Raw genomic sequence first — 16,752 nt, forward strand, 5'->3', positions numbered from 1 at the left:
CATCTTTTCCAGGGTTAATTTCTTCTTAATATGACCGTGTGTTGCCTATGGTGTCAAAGATTTTGGATTCACTGCAAAAACTTCCCGGGTGATAGCTAGCACAAAAATAATCTCTAAGGACTGAAACTTGTGTTTGTTTGCCTACTTTGATTTTGGTTTATGTATTATATTTTGTTACTTTCAGTCTCCTGGGTTTGACCTCGGCATGTGTAGTGGACTACATCTTTTCTGTTTTTCTTCTCATTGTCTATTTCAGTTATTTTTCCTTATTTTTTTACCCATGGGAGATTATTAGAAAAATAGGAAATGCTTCAGTAATGTATTTGTATACTGGTCAAAGAGAAACAGGGCTCATTATAAACAGAAGAGGCTACCGAAGGTGATACACACGTCCAAAGCAAAAGGCAGCATAGGAAATCATTTGTTTATCTGCCTGACATTTTGAAGTTCAATATAAATGTCAAAGAAGGGAAATAGTGCCACCTAGTGAAAGTACCAGCACTTCCCTTCTTTACTGTCAATTTTCTATGGGACTGAAAGCAGGTCATTCAGCTGCCCTGCAGTGTTGTCCCACCAGGAACAACTGTTTCTTTGAATTCTGTTTACACCAAATTGAGATCACTTTGGAGATGTTTAATGTCTGTCAGTTAATGATATTGATTTATGCAATGTTTCTTTTACTGATCACTTTTCTATAATGATGGATTTGAATATTACTGTAGATGTCCCTACTACTAATTGTGCTTCACACTGCTCCCGCTTTTTAAATTATATGCGATTTTAAAACCATATTCTCTAGTCTTGATGTGCATGTCCAATATGATTGTATCGATGATTCTGTCTTAGAATTAGGGCGGAGTGGTGGCTCTGAGGCTAAGGATCTGCGCTGGTAGCCGGTTCGAATCCCCGTCACTGCCAAAAGAGATCCTACTCTGCTGGGCCCTTGAGCAAGACCCTTAACCTGTAATTGCTCCAGGGACGCTGTACAATGGCTGACCCTGCGCTCTGACTCCAAGGGGTATGCAAAAACTAACAAATTCCTAATACAAGAAATGGTATAAGGCGAAATAAAGAACAAAAACAAAAAAAAAAACAAAAACAAAATGGTATTAGACTCAATTGCTCCGCTCAAGACACACTGTAATAAGGGTAGGCCTGCTCCCTGGCTAAATAAAACTATGCGATTGCTGAGCCGTGCCTGTTGAACTGCGAAACGGCATTGGAAAAAAGATGGTCTGATTGTTTCTAAACAGATTTTTAGGACTTCTCTATTCAACTTCCAGGCAGCCGTTAAGAAATCTAAACATGATTTCTTCGCTGATTTAGTTTACCGTCATTCTAAGAATTCTAGGGTCTTATTTAATTCAGTTAATACGGCCATTCACCCTCACTCTGTGACGAGATTAAATAGTACTGTTCTTTCATGTGAGCAGTTTCTTTTATTCTTTGTCAGTAAAATTGATACAATCCGCTGTGGTATTGTTCCAACTGGCTATGCACTTCCTACTGTTAATCATGGCATTGTCTTTGAATCTTTTGATCTTGTCTCACATTCACAGTTAAAAAGTACTATTGACACCCTTAAACCTACGCTCAGTCCTCTTGATATTGTACCACCATGCCTCTTAGTGGAAGCCTTTGATGTATTGGGTCCACCTTTACTAGCCATTATCAATGGTTCTATCAGTGAGGGGGTTGTGCCCTCATTTTTTAAACACGCTGCGGTGCGTCCCTGTTTAAAAAAGGCACAATTAGATCCTGGAGTTTTAGCCAATTTTCGCCCGATTTCCCAATTGCCATTTCTGGCTAAAATATTAGAAAGAATTATTTATAATCAATTGGTTGATCACCTTAACTCCAATAATTTATTTGAGATCTACCAATCTGGCTTTAGGCGTTATCATGGTGTTGAGACGGCACTCCTGAAAGTATTCAATGACATCTCTATTATTACTGACTCAGGTGGTGCTGCAGTCCTTCTCCTCCTTGACCTGTCCGCTGCCTTTGACACCATTGACCATGAGATATTGCTGTTGCGGCTTGAACATCTTGTTGGGCTTAAAGGGGCTGCTCTTAACTGGTTCAGGTCATATTTAACTGGTAGACACTTTTCAGTGACTTTTAATTCCTCTTTTTCGTCTACTGCTCCTCTTAAATGTGGTGTTCCTCAGGGATCCATTTTGGGTCCTATTTTATTTTCTATATACCTTCACTCTATTGGAGCTATTTTTAGGAAATTTAACATTTCTTTTCACTGCTATGCTGATGATACACAGGTTTATATTCCCATCTGCAACTCTGCAATGAATCAACTGCACAACTGTGTTTTTGAACTAAGATCCTGGATGGCTAATAATTTTCTTGATCTGAATCAAAATAAAACGGAGGTGCTTATAGTGGGTCCATCAGCTAAAGCCCAAATTGGTCTTGGACTTCTCTGCTCTTTCTCTGTCTTTTGCAAACCTCAAGTCCGCAATCTTGGTGTTATCTTTGACAGTAACCTCTCTTTTGAGAAACAGATTAATTCTGTAGTCAAGAGTTGCTTTTTCCATCTTCATCTTTTAGGTAAGATCAAGCCTTTTTTTATCTTCTAGGGATCTTGAGAAAGCTACTCATGCTTTTATCTTCTCTCACCCTGATTACTGCAACTCGCTGTATTCTGGGATTAGCAAATCCCCAATACGCAGGTTACAGTTGGTCCAGAATGCTACCGCTCGCTTTCTGGTTGGGGCAAGAAAGTATGACTCTGTTTCTCCAGTTTTAGCTTCTTTACACTGGCTGCCTGACAGTTTTCGAATTGATTTTAAAATCTTGTTGCTAGTTTTGAAATCTTTACATAGGCTTGCTCCTGCCTATTTATCTGAACTGTGTGTTTTACATCAGCCATTTAGAGTGCTTAGATCTTCTGGTCAGCTGTCTCTGGTTGTCCCTCGTACCAAGTGTAAAACTAAGGGGGACAGGGCCTTTGCAGCTGCTGCGCCTCGCCTGTGGAACTCTTTACCTCATCATATAAAGGAGTCGTCTACAATTGAACTGTTCAAAACAAGATTAAAGACTCATTTTTATTCACTTGCATTCTGTGACCTTCAGTAATACTGATGGTTTCCTCTTTGTGATTATATAACATTACTTCTATTTTTTATGTATACTGTATAACATTACTTCTATTTATTATGTATTTTATTTATGTTCATTTATTTTATTTCTATTTATGTTATTCATGTTAATTGTATGTTTTTCTTTAATTCTATTATTGTAAAGCACTTTGGCCACAGCATTCCGATGTTGTTTTAAATGTGCTATATAAATAAAGTTGACATTGACATTGGCTTGGTGGTCCCAGGTGATTATTAAGAGAATCCCTCTCTTTTGGTCTCGCTCTCATTTCTGTCATCTCCTGATTTGAGGCCACTTTTGCAGGACTTTGTCTTGAACTTTCACAATTTCAAAAAAAAAAAAAATTAATTCAACATGTCTGATGCAACTTTAAAATCCAGCCTAATATTAATTTTAAACACAATATCCTCTGGTCTGAACTACAGTGGAACCTCGGTTTGCAAGCATAATTCCGGAAACGTGCTCGCAGTCCAAAGCATTTGTATATCAAAGTAAATTTCCCCATAAGAAATAATGGAAACTCAGATCATTCGTTCCACAACCCAAAATTATTAATATAAAAATGATTAATACAAAATATAAACTAAAAATATATAAAACAAATTAACCTGCCCTTTACCTTTGAAAAGAATCATGGCTGGTGTGAGTGAGTTTCTAAACTCTTGTGGGATTGCACCCAACGGGATGACACGCGGAAGAGCGTCCCAAAGCAATCGCAGTCTCCCAGAGCTGTAGCAGTTCACCATAAAAGCGAATCCGAAAAGATCGCGGACATGCTATAAGCGCCTGCCGTCGATGGGTGATACAAGGAACAAGGAACATTATAAATGTGCAGGGCACAGTATTACTTGGCCACGACCCTGTCTGACTGCTGTGTCGGTGTATAAGAGAGTGGCAGATCCCGCTACAATAAATACTCACACCGTGGCTGTTTCAAGCTGAATAAAGCTACTGTTGCTAAAGTACTGAGACTCAGCTTCATGTTTTGAGGTGCAAGACGGGGACTCGCACGTCACAGCACACACACGTGGTCACAATGCTGTAGTAAACAGTATACGCTCACACGAATGTTGACTATATGAGTGAGGCACGCAGACTCAGACGGAGAATAGGAGACGATTGCCCACAATCCCACAGCGAGAGAGAGAAGAACCATCAGCTCAATTGTGATCACATAACACTCAGCAGACAAAGTATATACATACTACTCGTATTGCAAGACCTCGCTCGTTTATCAAGTCAAAATTTATTAAAAATTTTAGCTCGACTTGCAAAACACTCGCAAACCGAGGTTCCACTGTACTATAATCTTTTTCCAAATGATCTGCTCCCTCAATTTAGTATTAAATCAGACTGATCAGAGTGATTGCAACACAAAGCAAAAAAATTATACAGTAATGTCAACCCAAGATAAACTACATGAACAGTCTGAGAGTGGTGTTCTTGAGTGAGAAGATGATCCACAGTAACACGAGCTTATTTTGCTCTTAAACCCTACTACACATAATTTTTAGCATCTTTTAATTGCTCTCACTATACCAGTGACAGAGTCGTGTAGAGTTGCTTGTTGCGTGTATACTTGAGTTGAACTATTGCATTTAGTTTACTTCTACCCCCCCCCCCCCCCATAAACTTTGCATTAATAAATTCACTATCAGCATTAACGTGTAAGAGTGTTCTCTTCTAATTCTACAGTAATGTTAAGGTAAGGTAGTTATTTCAGTTAAGGAAGACAGGAGGTGCTGATTGGCACACACAAGCAACAATTTCACTGTACTCTGTATACAGTACATGGCAATAATGAGACTTTGAGTTAGAGCCTTCAAATATCTTACCGTTTAAAACAGGTCATCATAAGAACGTTTTAAGCTTTTTGTGATCAGCAGGCCAAAATCTGTAAGGTACACCCAAAAGTGTTCTGGAAGCAAAATCTTCATTTTCCAGTGCTTCAGACTTTTGGCCATGTATTGTAGTCTTGAATTACCCCTCATTGATCACCTGCAGCATGAGCTTGCCTGCTGTGTTTCTTATTAACATGACTGTTTGCACCATTTGACCAGGAGTCTTGACCTGTCATGGTTCATTGCTACAATAAGCACAGGAGTGAGTGTTGTGAAGTAATCTAATGTGTACTCAGGCAAGCTGGAAGTGTGCAGGGTGTAAATTTGGCCATGGTATTTAGGGTTGCTCACCCCTAAGAATTTTAAGATTGAGAGTGTAACTGTAGCGGGAATGCAGTCTATACAGGAAAGGTGAAATAAAAATAGTCTTTATTTTTTATTTTTTAAATGTAAGGTTTTTTTAATTATTATAATTTAAGTGGTCAATTGTCAGTATTTTTAGACACTCCCCTAAAAATGTCATACGTATTCCTTTAAGGTAAATGAGCCTCTCATGTCCTCTCCATTGCAATTCACATCATTGAAGTGCACAGCTAAAGAGAAATTCTCTGCAGTAAAACAAATGAAAAGAGAATATCAAGCTGAAAAGTGTGAGGCAAACAAAGATCAGATTGTGGTAGTTTACACTGAAGTAGGCATGCCATTGTACTATGTACACTAGACAATACCCTTGAACTTTAAGAGAAGAGGTGCGAGATTCTGAGGAAGATCTGCAGAAATGAATATGTGTATAGATTGTAACATCACATCATCAGAGGACATTACTAGAGATGGAAATAAAGATCCCTAGATTCAACAGACATGCTAACTCTAAATTGGCACTGTCTTGAGTGTGGGTATATCTAGCCATGGGTGGTTCCTGCCTTGAGCCCAATGCTGCTTAGATAGACTCAGACCACAACCATACACTGGACTAAGTGGTTTTGTGAATATTCATAACATGAACCCTAGAAGTGCCATTGGATGACATCTTTTTGGTGGTCTTACACCTAAAGGCACTTTACTTTAACACTTAACCAAAAATAAGCAAAAAAAATATGAATATTCCACAATGTGAAGGCTCCTCCACATCCAATAAAGTACTGTGTAATCATTCATGTAGGGAGGCAGTAGTCCATGTTGATGTGCACCAACATCATGTGAGTATTCACAATAGATTACAGGCATTCAGCAAACTCCTATATGATGGGTAACAAGAGGTCATTGACTTACAGTGCCAAAGTCAAATTTCCAATCACTAGCAGCAGAAGCTGCATAGGTGACACCAAGCCAGTGACTGACAAAATCTTCTGGCAATGTCCATCCATCCATCCATCCATTATCCACCACTTATCCATCAGGTTGCGGGGGCAACAGCCTAGGCAGGGAAGCCCAGACCTCCCTCTCCCCGGCCACCTCCTCTGGGAGGCCCCCGAGGCGTTCCAAGGCCAGCCGGGAGATATAATCCCTCCAGCGTCCTGGGTCTGCCCCATGGCCTTCTCCCAGTGGGGCATGCCCGGAACACCCCCCCGGGGAGGTGACCAGGGGGCATCCTAACCAGATGCCCGAACCACCTCAACTGACTCCTCTCAATACGGGGGAGCAGCGACTCTACTCCGAGTCTCTCCCGGATAACTGAACTCCTCACCCTATCTCTAAATGAAAGTCCAGCCACCCTGCGGAGAAAACTCATTTCGGCCACTTGTATCCATGATCTTGCTCTTTCGGTCACTACCCAAAGCTTGTGGCCATAGGTGAGGGTAGGAACGTAGATCGACTAGTAAATCGACAGCCTCGCCTTTTGGCTCAGCTCCCTCTTCACCACGACGGACTGTTGCAGAGCCTGCGTTACTGCAGATGCCGCACCGATCCATCTGTCAACATCCCGCTCCATTCTTCCCTCACTCGTGAACAAGACCCCGAGATACTTGAACTCCTCCACTTGAGGCAGTACTGTGTTCCCAACCCGGAGAGAGCATTCCACCCTTTTCCGGCTGAGAACCATGGCCTTGGATTTAGAGGTGCTGACTCTCATCCCCGCTGCTTCGCACTTGGCTGCGAACCGCTCCAGTGAGAGCTGGAGGTCACTGTCCGATCTACTGGCAATGTGATGATCAAAACTATTGTCTTGTATTACACTATTGTTAACAATATCATCTCCATGTTTGAATCTGTTGCACAGTAGCACCAAAGAAAAAACAAGACTTGTCAGTGAAAGATGGCCTGATACTGGTCCAGAAGCAGCTGCCAATGGCAAACATTTAACAGTGTAAGGCATAACAGATCTTGTGAGTGGAAACCCCACCTCCATTAATTGCTGGCCCCCACTTCATTGTGTTTCCCAGTAGAACTTGGAAAGCATTGATATGGGATCTGTAATCATTTTTTGCATGATCAACCTGTGTTCTTCTTCCCAGATGCTTGCCCGTGTTACTAACAGCCTTCTTACTAGCATTGTCTCATTTCTGACCGATCCTTTTGTGTCTCTTGATTGTAACTCCTTGCCTGCTCCACAGAATCTCTCCATAGGTGCTCCTTAAAGATCAGTGTTGGGTCTAGTTCTCTCCTTTTGTTGCATTAGCTCCTTATTTCTTCTCATGGCTTTTCCTACCATTTATATGATGATGATGATGCACAGTTCTTCCCCTCATTTCCCTCTTACAAGCCACAGGTTTCAGCCCTGCTCTCTAGCTGTCTTTCTGCTATCTCATTATACCGTAGACGAAAGCACTTCATTTTAAATGTAATATTTCAAAATCAGATATTCTGTACTTGTCTTCTGATTCTCCTCAGTTTTGACTCTAAGAATTGCTTCTTTAAACCATCTGTCATAGTCAGGAATCTTGGAGTTACTCTCGAATCCTCACTTTCATTCATAAAATTTATTTCTTCAATTACCCAATCATATTGTTTCTTTCTTCATAATATTCAGAAGATTCCACCCTTCCACACTAATTATGTATGCCCCACAACTCCTTGTTCAGAGACTAGTTCTATGTCAGCTGGATTGTAGCAATTCTCTCCTGGCTCGTCTTCCTTCAACTGATCTCCAATCACTCCAGCTCCACCAGAATGCAGGTGTTGGACTGGTGTTCTCTGTTCCTCTTTTCACACCTACTACTCCTCTGCTTCTGCATCTTCTCTGGCTTCCTGTTGCTGCAATGATCAAAAGTCTTGTTTTGACTTACGGTACTCTGAACAGTTCTGCTCCTCAATATCTCCAATTCTTGGATTCTCCATTTGCCCCTTCAAGAAGTCTCTATTCTGTCTCTGCCTATCTGCTGACATCCCTACTCTTGGCAGACATGCCAAGACTGGGCAATACTTGTTTGTTCTTGCTCCAAAGTGGTGGAATGATCTCCCTTTAGCTATTCGAACTGCACCCAATTTACCTGCTCGGTTTTTTACCTTGTTTTCTGTTGCTTTTGCTGTTTGCATCATCTTATCATTCATGGATGTATTATAACTTGCCAAGTCACATGGGACAAATGTGTCTGCTAAAATAATTACAATAATAATCATTGTAGCATCTTTGGAAACCACCTGACTTGAAAATGACCACAAATGTGGGCTTTATTAAACAGAGCCAGATCTAATGACTGATGCAGACATGGCCGAAACATTAACATACTTCAGCAGCAGTGCAGCACAATAGAGTCTGGAGATCACCAAAGGACATACACACCGAATTGTTTGCGCTTTTGATCATTGCCACCAAGAATAAACAAGCAGCCCCCACCCCGTCACAGGGCGGACACCAGAATCCTGGGGTGGTAAATTACAGATACACAGATAAACATTTACAGAACGTTTTTAGGAACAAAGACACTGAGCCCAGGCTTGCTAAAATAAATCACAACTCTCTCTTTTATTTGCAACCCAACTCTGCTGCCTTCTGCTAAAATCTCAGTATTGGCACATGTCATAAAAGACGGAGGAAATACTAACTGCATTAGCTACGAGACTGAAGTTAGCTACAGTATTCTCGTATTCGTAGCTACTTATTCGGCTGGCTAATTATTCACTTCCAGTGTGTAACTTATTCACAGTTTTGCCAGTTAATTTCATCCAGGTATCTCCGACACTACGCAATCGTTTATTTTTTGCTTTTGGATCATATTTACTCTATATTAGCTAAGTCAATTAGATATTGCTGCAGCCCGTAGTAAAATGTGCCTCTAATTTCACCGTGCTGCAGCAACGCTCGACTGAATGCGTCATAAGATAGCGTCCAAAGGTTTTGTCCCTAACGTCTACGTCATCATAATGCGACGACGTGTGTCGGCGAGAAGCCGAAGAACTTGTTTCAGGTTCTGTTCTGCGTTCCAGATTTGTAATAGTTCGGCTAATTTTTTTCACGTGGCTTCTCACTGATAACATTTTAAGTAGAATTCAATGCAAGATATTCAAAACGTATGGCACTTAGTTCCAAATTAATCCAAACTGTAGAATTCGAGTATCAAGTGTAAACAGTAATTTCCACTGCATCTTTTAATACAGCTGCATATTAAGTAGTAATGTATTCGTGGTAGTACTACTACTTAGTACTATGTAGTAATAATTAAGTACTCGTATTAGGCTGCATATTGCGCAAACACGTGCAGTGTACATTTTACAATAAGAGCTAAACAATGAGGATAATTATGAATACACAGAACATAATTATACCGGGAGACGTATGTAAATAAAATTGTGATTTTTTTTTTTTATTTCTATACCTCTCATGATTTTTTTCTTTTCTTATAGAGTTATTTTTACTTTTAAATCAAAAAGGCGCAAGCAGGGTGTTATGTGGACTGCTGATGAAATCGCTAGCTTGTGCTACGAACACTACGTCTGCAAACTGCCCAAGACAGGGATGCCTGAAGCTGGGAGGGAGTGGACTCTGTTAGCTGCAGTAGTGAAGATTCAGGACAGTGTAGACGGCACTTCTAGTCAAGGTAAAGGGATGCAAAATACACGAGTGTTCCCTTTTTCGTTAGGGCTATGTGTTTAAAGTGAGAGACTGCAAAGCACATTGCTCAAAGTCATAGTGTATTTTGCCTGTCCATCAGTTTTCCTTCAAATGAAATGTGAAAGCCATTAGTCTCGGTTAATAACATTTAGCCTGACTAATTTTGGTTAATCATTTACCTCTCAAGGTTGAATATAAGATCACTATTTCAGTATTGACTCCGTCACTATTGGATTTAAAGTGCTGGTACTTTTGTATGATCTGTTTAGCGGTACACTTAGCTTGGGTTGAGATATATATAAGAAAAATGCTAATAAATTACAACAACCTAGACCTAGCAATATACAGTACAGTGCCCTCCATAATGTTTGGGACAAAGACAAAAAATTTCCTTGATTTAACTCAATGCTCAATAGTTTAAAATTCCAAATCAAACAATTCAGACATGCTGTAGTTAAAGCACATATTGCAGACTTGAATTCAATCATATTTGCATACATTTCAGTCACACTATATAGAAATGACACCAGTTTTTGTAATTGATCCCCCATTTCAGGGCAGCATAATGTTTGGGACAATTGGTGTCACAGGTGCTTGTGATTACTCAGATGTGTTTCATTGCTTCATTAGTGCAGCCGTAGGATACCTTGGCTTGCTTCTACCCTTTGGAGTCAGTAGTTGGCATTGCTCAACATGAGGACAGGATCTGTACCAATGAAAGTCAAAGATGCTACAGTATTATGAGGCTGAAAAACAAGAATGAAACCATTAGAGACATCAATAAAACCGTAGGATGACCTAAAACCACTATCTGGAATATCATTAAGAAGAAAGAGCACACTGGTGAGCTCAGTAATTGCAAAGGGACTGGTAGGCCGAGGAAGACCTCCACTGCTGATGACAGAAGAATCCTCACTATGGTAACAAAAAAGTCTCAAATGCCTGTCCAACAGATTAGAAACTATTTTCAGGATGCAGTTGTGGAGTGACTACTATTGGCAGAAGACTTCATGAACAGAAATGCAGAGGCCACACTGCAAGGTTCAGACCACTAGTTGCCACATAAACAGGATGGTCAGATTACAGTTTGCGAAAAAGTACTTAAAAGAGCCTGCAGATAAAAATGAACCTGTATTAGAGTGATGGCAAGAACAAAGTGTGGCGGTGAAAAGGAACTGCCCAAGATTGAAAAAATACTATCTCATCTGTTAAACATGGTGACGGGGGTGTTACGGCTTGGGCATGTATCGCTACCACAGGTACTGGCGCACTTATCTTCATTGATGATGGAACTGCTGACAGCAGTCGCGCAATGAATTCTGAGGTGCTTCATCCTACAGCAAGACGCTTTTCCCAAACATACTGCTAAGGCAACACAGTAGTTTTTCAAAGCTAAAAAATGGAAAATTCTTGAATAGCTAAGTCAGTCATTCGATTTAAATCTATCTGAGCATGCCCACCATACGCTGAAGAGTAAACTTAAGGGGAGAAGCCTCCAGAACAAGCAGGGACTGAAGATGACTGCATTAGAGGCTTGGCAGAGCATCACCAGAGAAGATACTCAGCACTTGGTGATGCCTATGAATTGCCCACTTCAAGGACTCACTGGATGCCAGTTATATGCAATAAAGTCCTAAGTACAACTGCTTTAATAAGACCGGCCATTGCTGTGTCCCAAACATTATGGTGCTCTAAAATGAAGGGACAGTGTACAAAAAAATGTCATTTCTACATGGTGTGACCAAAATGTATGTAAATACCCTTAAATTACAGTCTGAAATGTGCACTTGAATAACTTCTGAATTGCTTAATTTGTGATTTTAAACTATGGGGCAGAGGGGTAAATCAAGGAAAAATGTGTCTTTGTTCTAACATTATGGAGGACACCGTATAAATTTTCAATGAAGTTCTTAATAGGCTGTTGTTCCTTAGGTTGACATACACATGAGTGAAATTTTACAAAATTTTTGTACCTTAGACACAGCAGTGTCTAAAATTCATCATCCACATTTTCTTCAGCAAACTCAGTCCTATATCATGTGAAAAAAGTGGTGGTACCCTATATTTTTTCAGTAACAAATTTGTTTTCATGCTCTTTCGCATTATTACGTGTTCAAAAAATTAAGGCTGCCTTTGTTTGATTTCTTTTGCCAGGTTTCTTGCAGATCCAGTATTATCAAGCACTTTTTCATTTGTCATACGTGCTGTCCACATCTGAGAAAGCACATCTCAGTTGCTTCAATATGCGTCCACACATCTTTAACTATGTCCATAAATCATTACCGAATAGGCTTATTCGACTTGATATAAACAGTCTGTTCCTTTTTTGAAAAGAGCAGCAGTTGTCATTTCGTCAAGAAAACCATGATTCTAAAACGTGGAATATGTAAGGTTTGCATGTCAGTAACAAAGAACTCATCAAGTCTTGTGGGACAGGTGGATCATATAAATTTAAGTTTCCATTTGAAAAATTTAAATTGAAAATTTGAGTTTCAATTTAGTTAGCAAGTTCCAAGTTCTTAATTTGCTGTTTTAATAAAAGTAGTGTTTTATTTGAAGTGTTTTTTTTTTCCTTTTTTATCCTGTAGAGTCAAAGGAAATTGTTTCTTTAGGCACTGGAACAAAATGCATCGGTCAACTTAAAATGAGCCAGAAAGGTAAGCTTGATTTAAAAACTAATTGTAACCACATTAACTAGGAGCATCTGTCTCGTATAGTTAACATTTGGTTTATTAAACCGAATATGCTGTATAAAATCAATGAAAGTGAAATTGTAAATCCATTTTTATTAACAGTACAGTCAGTTAATGGTTGTTTTACTACAGAAATTTAAGTCTAAATTTTGTCATTCAAACTGGTATACCATTGTGAAGAATATTATGTGTAGGTGGTATCATCTTTCCTTAGCTATCTAGGATGTTGTAAATATACATTTGGCTTAGTCAACATGTCCCTAGAAAGGTAAACCTCAAGGCAATGGAGGTGTTGTTTTTATTTTAACACAGGGGATGTACTTAATGACAGCCATGCCGAGGTAATTGCCAGACGTGGATTTCTCAGGTATGTAGACATCAGTGCCAAAATACCATCAGGTTCAATTAGAACAATGTTATGAATACAGAGCATATCAAAAATGTAATAGCTTGGATCCTTTTGGGTTGATAAGTTAAATTTATAAGTGCTATATCTAAAAATACCCTATCAGTATAGGACATCTCAATGTGTTACCATGACTGAAAAGAAGTAAATCAAAACGTAGTCTTGTACCTGATTTTTTTTTTTTATGCATTCTGGGAAAGGTACCTTGTACAGTGTTCCTCATTAGCACATCCTTTAAGAGTTTTTAGAAATGTTCAGTAAATTAATAGAATTACATTATGTTATCTAAAACTTCAAAATCATGAGACATTTCTTTTTAAATATCAGAAAGAAATAAATGAGCCTATAAATGGTGGTGGAACGGTTTGCCCTTCTACCTGGCAGTTCTAGTGTCCTGGTTTCACATCCCATGGACAGATGTTTTCTGGAGTTTGCATACTCTACCCCCTCTTATGTGCTGGTTTCACATTCCAAAAATGTGTGTGCCTTGTTATAGTAAATGACATCTGTAGCCTCTCCACAGCTTTGTCCAGCCCTCTGTGGTTTGACGTGTTGTCATTAATGGCTGGCTTCAACCCCCAGCATTTCCAGCTGTCTGTCTCCCATTTTTTTTTACCCTGGACTTGCATTGTTGTGTTACCTTTTGGAAGGTCCAGGTTGCATGTGAGAGTATGTGTGTGAGATGGCTCTACATTGGATTGGCACTTTGTCTGGTTTGGTTCCACCCATGCGTTTGATGCTGCTGGGATAGGTTTAGGCACACCGCAGCCCATAAATAAATAAACAGGATTAAGAATACAGTAATCCCTCCTCCATCGCGGGGGTTGCGTTCTACAGCCACCCGCGAAATAAGAAAATCCGCAAAGTAGAAACCATATGTTTATATGGTTATTTTTATATTGTCATGCTTGGGTCACAGATTTGCGCAGAAACACAGGAGGTTGTAGAGAGACAGGAACGTTATTCAAACACTGCAAACAAACATTTGTCTCTTTTTCAAAAGTTTAAACTGTGCTCCATGACAAGACAGAGATGACAGTTCTGTCTCACAATTAAAAGAATGCAAACATATCTTCCTCTTCAAAGGAGTGCGTGTCAGGAGCACAGGCTGTCAGAACCAGAGAGCAAATCAAACAATTCAATAGGGCTGTTTGGCTTAAGTATGCGAAGCACCGCGGCACAAAGCTGTTGAAGGCGGCAGCTCACACCCCCTCCGTCAGGAGCAGGGAGAGAGAGAGAGAGAGACAGATAAAAACAAAGAGTGAAAAATCAATACGTGCCCTTTGAGCTTTTAAGTATGTGAAGCACCGTGCAGCATGTTGCTTCACTAAGCAGCTGCACACAGAAGGTAGCAACGTGAAGATAATCTTTCAGCATTTTTAGACGAGCGTCTGTATCAACTAGGTGTGCGAACAGCCCCCCTGCTCACACCCCCTACGTCAGGATCAGAGAAAGTCAGCGCAAGAGACACAGAGAAAAGTAAGTTGGGTAGCTTCTCAGCCATCTGCCAATAGCGTCCCTTGTATGAAATCAACTGGGCAAACCAACTGAGGAAGCATGTACCAGAAATTAAAAGACCCATTGTCCTCAGAAATCCGCGAACCAGCAAAAAATCCGCGATATATATTTAAATATGCTTACATATAAAATCCGCGATAGAGTGAAGCCGCGAAAGGCGAAGCGCGATATAGCGAGGGATCACTGTATCATGTTATGAAAACTTTTTTTTAATCCTTTTTCTTCTGTGTGATATAAATGTGAGAAAAACAACATTTTTAAGTGTATGTTTTTTATTCATTACATGTTGCATATATTAACGTAACATGATTATTCATATCGCCTCAAATACATTGTTCCCAGTCAATCATGTTTGTAGGTTTCTAGTGTAGTTCGAATATTTCTGGAGCCTTTATACATTTCCTCAATATTGTTATAGAACTCTGTGATGTTATAAAAATGACCACATTGTTTAAAACATTTAGTCTTATTTTTTAAACTTTCATCTTTTTTTGCCACCCTGTCTATGACATCAACAGTATTGCTTTTCCAACACCTTTCTGAGAACACTCTTAATACAGTGTGATCAAACTGCGATTCTGGAGCGCCGCAGTGGCTGCAGTTTTTCCTTCTAGCTATTTACTTAATTAGTGCTGCTAATAGAACAGACTTGTTTTGCATTAACTTTAATTGAACTCCTTTCTCAGATTCATAACACTGGCTTGTTTCTTTATTTGATAATCCTACAAGAAAACAATGATAAAACTGAAAGTGAGCCAAGTGGTATCCAGGTCTACCTTGTATCTTTGTGCTTGCAATACAACATCTGTTTCAGTAAAATATTTTAAAACTAAAAGTGAATGAAGGTCTGAGAAATTGTGATCTGCTCTGGTACACAAAATACTCTGATGGAGTTGTCAGAAAAAAAGAATGAAAAGTCAGATGTAGCAGAATGAGAGCATTAAAAAGGCATAGGAATTAAATAACACATTTAATTAACCCAAGAATTGGCCGCTAATTAAGAAATTGGTTGGAGTGAAAGTGGTGGCCCTTCAGGAACTGAGTTTGAGACTCCTGAGTTAGTGGATCTTCTGTTGGCTTGCTTCACATTATCTTATTATTTGGGTGCTGGTTATGAAAAAAAGGGAAAAAGAAGGGTTTTGCATCTTTGCAAGCAAGACAGCTACATTAAAAGAAGTAATTTCCATTAACAGCAGTAATTGGTTACTAAATAATAAAGCAGCTTGAAGGAAAGCCTGTAGCCATCGTGGCCCACCACTGTCCAAGTCTGACACCCCTGCTCTAATGACTATCCATCCATCCATTTTCCAACCCGCTGAATCCGAACACAGGGTCACGGGGTTCTGCTGGAGCCAATCCCAGCCAACACAGGGCACAAGGCAGGAACCAATCCCGGGCAGGGTGCCAGCCCACCGCAGGACACACATAAACACACCAAGCACACACTAGGGCCAATTTAGAATTGCCAATCTACCTAACCTGCATGTCTTTGGACTGTGGGAGGAAACTGGAGCACCCGGAGGAAACCCACGCAGACACAAGGAGAACATGCAAACTCCACACAGGGAGGACCCGGGAAGCGAACCCAGGTCCCCAGGTCTCCCAACTGCGAGGCAGCAACGCTACCCTCTGTGCCACTGTGCCGCCCGCTCTAATGACTAAAATAGGAATAATGTGTAAATTAATGCTGAAGTTGGTTATTGGGTCTATTTTAAATATAAATAGCATGAGTGAATTAAGTTGTAAAAAGTATATGTTAAAGAATAACATCATTTACTGTTCTGAACCTTTCAAACATGGCCTGATGTAGCTGTAGTTGTACTGCCAAAATATATTCAATTCTCAACTGCAGGTACCTGTACCATCAGCTGAAGCTAGCAGTTGCAACAGATGACCGCAGTATATTTTTTCCAGGAGAAAAGAGTGGAAAATGGAGGCTGAAGCCTGGAATTACTTTTGTGTTCTTTACAAGTCACACACCATGTAAGGTTTAGTTTCATTCATTTGAGTATTCACATTTGAATATATAAATACATTTGCACCAATGTGTTTTAGAAGTACAGTACTGTTGGAAAAATGCTACTTTTTAAATTAAATGTGACCTTTTTACAGTGCATTTTGGACAGTCTATTCATAAATACAGTAATCATAGACTACCATCTGTCTCTGTAAAATTCTCAATAT

General features: G+C 39.8%; 1 protein-coding gene across 1 annotated transcript in view; it reads left to right on the top strand.

Moving 5' to 3' along the window:
- The first annotated feature begins 9,264 nt into the window (after positions 1-9,264).
- adat1 (adenosine deaminase tRNA specific 1) overlaps positions 9,265-16,752 on the top strand; it is a 30,225-nt gene continuing 22,737 nt past the window's right edge. The window contains exons 1-5 of the mRNA XM_028809864.2: positions 9,265-9,307; positions 9,744-9,937; positions 12,540-12,608; positions 12,957-13,011; positions 16,421-16,551. Of these exons, the coding sequence (XP_028665697.2) occupies positions 9,787-9,937; positions 12,540-12,608; positions 12,957-13,011; positions 16,421-16,551 (406 nt within the window). The 5' untranslated portion in view covers positions 9,265-9,307; positions 9,744-9,786. The remainder of the gene's footprint in view (positions 9,308-9,743; positions 9,938-12,539; positions 12,609-12,956; positions 13,012-16,420; positions 16,552-16,752) is intronic.

This window comes from Erpetoichthys calabaricus, chromosome 9 (assembly GCF_900747795.2).
Source record: "Erpetoichthys calabaricus chromosome 9, fErpCal1.3, whole genome shotgun sequence".
Lineage (NCBI taxonomy): Eukaryota > Metazoa > Chordata > Cladistia > Polypteriformes > Polypteridae > Erpetoichthys > Erpetoichthys calabaricus.